Source organism: Frankliniella occidentalis, unplaced genomic scaffold (assembly GCF_000697945.3).
Source record: "Frankliniella occidentalis isolate FOCC.00 unplaced genomic scaffold, Focc_3.1 Scaffold1290, whole genome shotgun sequence".
NCBI lineage: Eukaryota > Metazoa > Arthropoda > Insecta > Thysanoptera > Thripidae > Frankliniella > Frankliniella occidentalis.
Genome location: NW_026268394.1, coordinates 2,341 through 5,859, shown reverse-complemented (window position 1 = coordinate 5,859; position 3,519 = coordinate 2,341). Strand labels below are relative to the sequence as shown.

The following is a 3,519-nucleotide window of genomic DNA, read 5'->3' as shown; positions in this document are numbered from 1 at the left end:
ACAATAATTTAAAATCCCTTTTAATTTTAATTACAGAGGATCCTAACAAGAAATTATCTCTGAAGGGAGGTTTTGGATGGGGTCAAGTGGCTGAGATTAGAGCTACCAAGCAGGATGGTGATGCTAAGAAGGACCTGTTCTACGCTACCGTTGCCCTCGATGAGTCCCACTTCCTTCAGACAGAATACGGTGGTTCATACGATAATGTCAAGGCTACCATTGTGAGTGAATTAATTTTCATACTTGATTTTCTCCTTTCCCTCAACCTTTCTTTTGTCATTGACCCTATCTGTTTCCTTTAGGATGCCCTGAGGAAGGAGGGAACTACCTTTGCCAGCCAAGCTAGGATCCAGATTGCTGATGCTCTCTTGGAGGGTAACAACAACATTGCAGATGTTGCTGCAGAAATGAAGAAGGCCAAGCCAAACCTTAAGCCAGTTATTGAAACTTACCAGAAGGAACTGAAGGCTCTTTCTGACGAACTTGCCAATGAGAAACTTGCCAAGGAAATCACTGACATCATGTATGTATCTCACATTTTTCAAGAAAAATAGTTAAAATTGGTACTATTTTACTAATTTTCTTTTCTTTTAAATTCTAGTAAGGAAGTCGTCTCCCGCATTACCGCTATTTTGGACAAAATCCAGACAGAGCTGCATAAGTATGTAGAGATCCTGGAGAAACCTTTGAAGAGGTTGAGTGAAACTGTGAAACAGTGGGTTGCTAAACTTACTGAGGTTTATGCCTCCGTTGCTGAATCAGCTGTTGGTGCAGTTGATGCTATTGCCCAGGTGATTGCTAACTACATGAGCCAGGTTGTCGAACTGGTCCGTAAGCATGAGGAGGACATCAAGAAGATTGCCACCACCGTTGGTCAGGGTATCCAAGACATTGGCCGTATTGTTAGCAAGGCTGTTGGGCAGATCCGTCATGAAGTAGAGGACTTTGTCAAGCTCTTCATGGAACAGCTGAAGGCTCTTCCCATCTATGAGGTCTTGAAGGAAAGATACGCAGAGCTCAAAAAGATGCAAGTACCTGAGCAGACTTGGACTATTATTCGTGACATGATTGACGCCCTGGGTGCCTCCATGCCTACCCCTGAGGTCGGTGATCTTCTGCAGACTATCAGCAGCTACGCTGAGAAGCACCTGAAGCACCAGAAGGTTAATGACCTGGAGGAGCTGAAGGCTATCTACAACAACGCCATCCTCGCCCTGAAGTCCATCGTCAATCTGATCAAGTCTCAAATTTCCCAGGAAGACATTGACAAACTTCTCAAGTTCACTGCTGTGCCTCTGCCTGGATCCTCTTGGTTCCAGCTGCCTATCTTTGCTCCCATTCATTTCAGCCCTCTTAAGTGGCTGCAGAGTGGCGACCTGCCTTCTCTCTCTGATGCTTACTACACCTACAGACCCACTCTCAACCCCCTTGACTGGGTGCCTCCTTACAAGATGTATGGTATCCTTGTGGACTCCAGCAACTTCTACACCTTTGACCGTAAATACTACAACTTCAAGGGAGCCTGCTCCTATGTTCTGGCCCAGGACTTTGTTGATGGCAACTTCAGCTTGATTGTCAACCTGGAGGGTGGCAAGTTTAAATCAATCCTTTTGAATGATGCAAAGGACTCCATTGAACTGGAATCTGACATGTCAATCCTCGTAAATGGAAAGCCTCAGGACTTCCCTGCCCATCAGGGTGGTCTGTCTGCTTGGCGCCGTTATGACAATGCCAACCTTAGGTCCGACTCAGGTGTCTTTGTCACTTGCGACATGAAGAGTAACGTCTGCCAGTTCTTCCTTAGTGGCTTCTACTTCGGCAAGACCCGTGGTCTTCTTGGCAACATGAACTATGAACAGTTTGACGACCTTGCTCTTCCCAATGGAAAGGTAACAAAGTGAATATTTATCTCTCTTATTAAAACTTAAAGTAACTTGTAATTAATTTCTTTTTTTAATGTCCTAAGATTGCCAACAAGATTTCCGAGTTTGGAAATGCATGGAAGGTAAACTCTGAGTGTGCTGATGTCCCTAACGCTGAACACGACCATGGCAAGGAATCTTACTCTGAGTGTGCTAACATCTTCAGTGGCAACTCTCCTCTCAGGTTAGTGACATTCTGTAAAATTGTGCTCATTTTAGCATTTGTTGGTAATTTGTTGGTAATAATTTTATTTTCATTATTTTTAGCTCTTGCTTCCCTTACATCAACCCTGGTGCTTTCCGTACCGCCTGCGATCACGTTGCTACCGAGGCAAAATCTGAAGCTGACAAGAAGAAGGCTGCCTGCAATCTGGCATTTGCCTACACTCAGTCTTGCCGTTATGAGCATGTGAAGGTTGACATCCCATCCAGCTGTGTCACCTGTTCTACTGGTTCTAGCAAAGTAGCCCTTGGAGATCTTGTCAGCGTCAAGTCTCCCCAGACTTCAGCAGACATTGTTCTGGTTGTAGAGCAGATTACTCCCAATGAGGAAGTGTTTAAGGACCTTGTTGTTCCCCTCATTGCATCTCTCAGCAATGAACTCAAGGGCAAGGGCATCACCGATGTTCACTTCTCTCTGCTCGGATTTGGAGCTCCTGACCAGAAATGGCCGTCCCACTACACCTCTGGTGGCGACCTCTCCTTTGAAGGCAAGAGCAAGAACATTTGGTTCGGTGCTCCCACCACCTATGAAAAGCCCCTGGATACTGTTGAAAAGAAGATTAAGTGGGTTAAACACCAGGTTGACCTGGAGACTGGAAATCTGAGGCTCATTGACGCCTTCAAAGAAGCTGGAGACTACCCCTTCCGTGCTGGTGCTGTCAAGTCCATCATTGGTGTGATGGGTCAGGCTTGCGAGGGCTCTCTGCTGCCCATCTCGCTTATGCAGATTCGTACTCACCTTGCCAGCTACGCTTACCGTGACCAGGGCATCTCCCTCCACATCATCTCTCCCTTGAGTGATCTGGCCCTGGACAATGACAAGCCCTCAAGTGAAATTGTTGGCTTTGACTCTGAGCATGTGTACACTCTGGGCGATGACAAGAAGAAGCCCTTCGAAGGTAGCTCAGAGCTGCGCGACCACCTCAAGAACGAGTCAGATACATGCATCAAGGTTGCTCTAGGTGTAAGTATTTTGACTTTAGGTTGTATTTTATTGTGTACCCTGGTTTCTGTGCAGCTAAAATGTTATTCTTTTTATCCACAGAGCTATGGATCAGCATTCAGCTCAAAGAACTTCTTGGCCTCTAAACCACCACAGAGAAAGCAGTTTGTCAGTGTGGTCTCCAAGAGGGTGACTGACTCTCTGGCAGGAGGTGAAATTACCCAGGACTGCAAGTGTTCTCTGCATGATGGTCTTCACCCCAAACTTAACTGCAGAGTTGTCAACCGAGCGGAAAAGGTAGATTCAGCTATTGTGCAGCATCTATAAATTTGTCTGAGTCTGTTTTGAAATATTCGCAAAACTTACAGAGTCAATTTTTGTTTTTCAGAGGCACGGGTGAAGACTGCAGCGTGAAGAACTGACAACCTAATT

At 45.7% G+C, this 3,519-nt stretch overlaps 1 protein-coding gene across 1 annotated transcript; it reads left to right on the top strand.

Annotated features, from left to right (window-relative positions):
- Positions 1-6: 6 nt before the first annotated feature.
- LOC127751835 (apolipophorins-like) lies at positions 7-3,519 on the top strand. Its single transcript, XM_052275978.1, has 7 exons — positions 7-221; positions 303-523; positions 602-1,889; positions 1,967-2,106; positions 2,190-3,108; positions 3,190-3,384; positions 3,476-3,519. The coding sequence occupies exons 2-7, from the start codon at positions 408-410 to the stop codon at positions 3,485-3,487; spliced, it is 2,670 nt and encodes an 889-aa protein (XP_052131938.1). The 5' UTR covers positions 7-221; positions 303-407; the 3' UTR covers positions 3,488-3,519.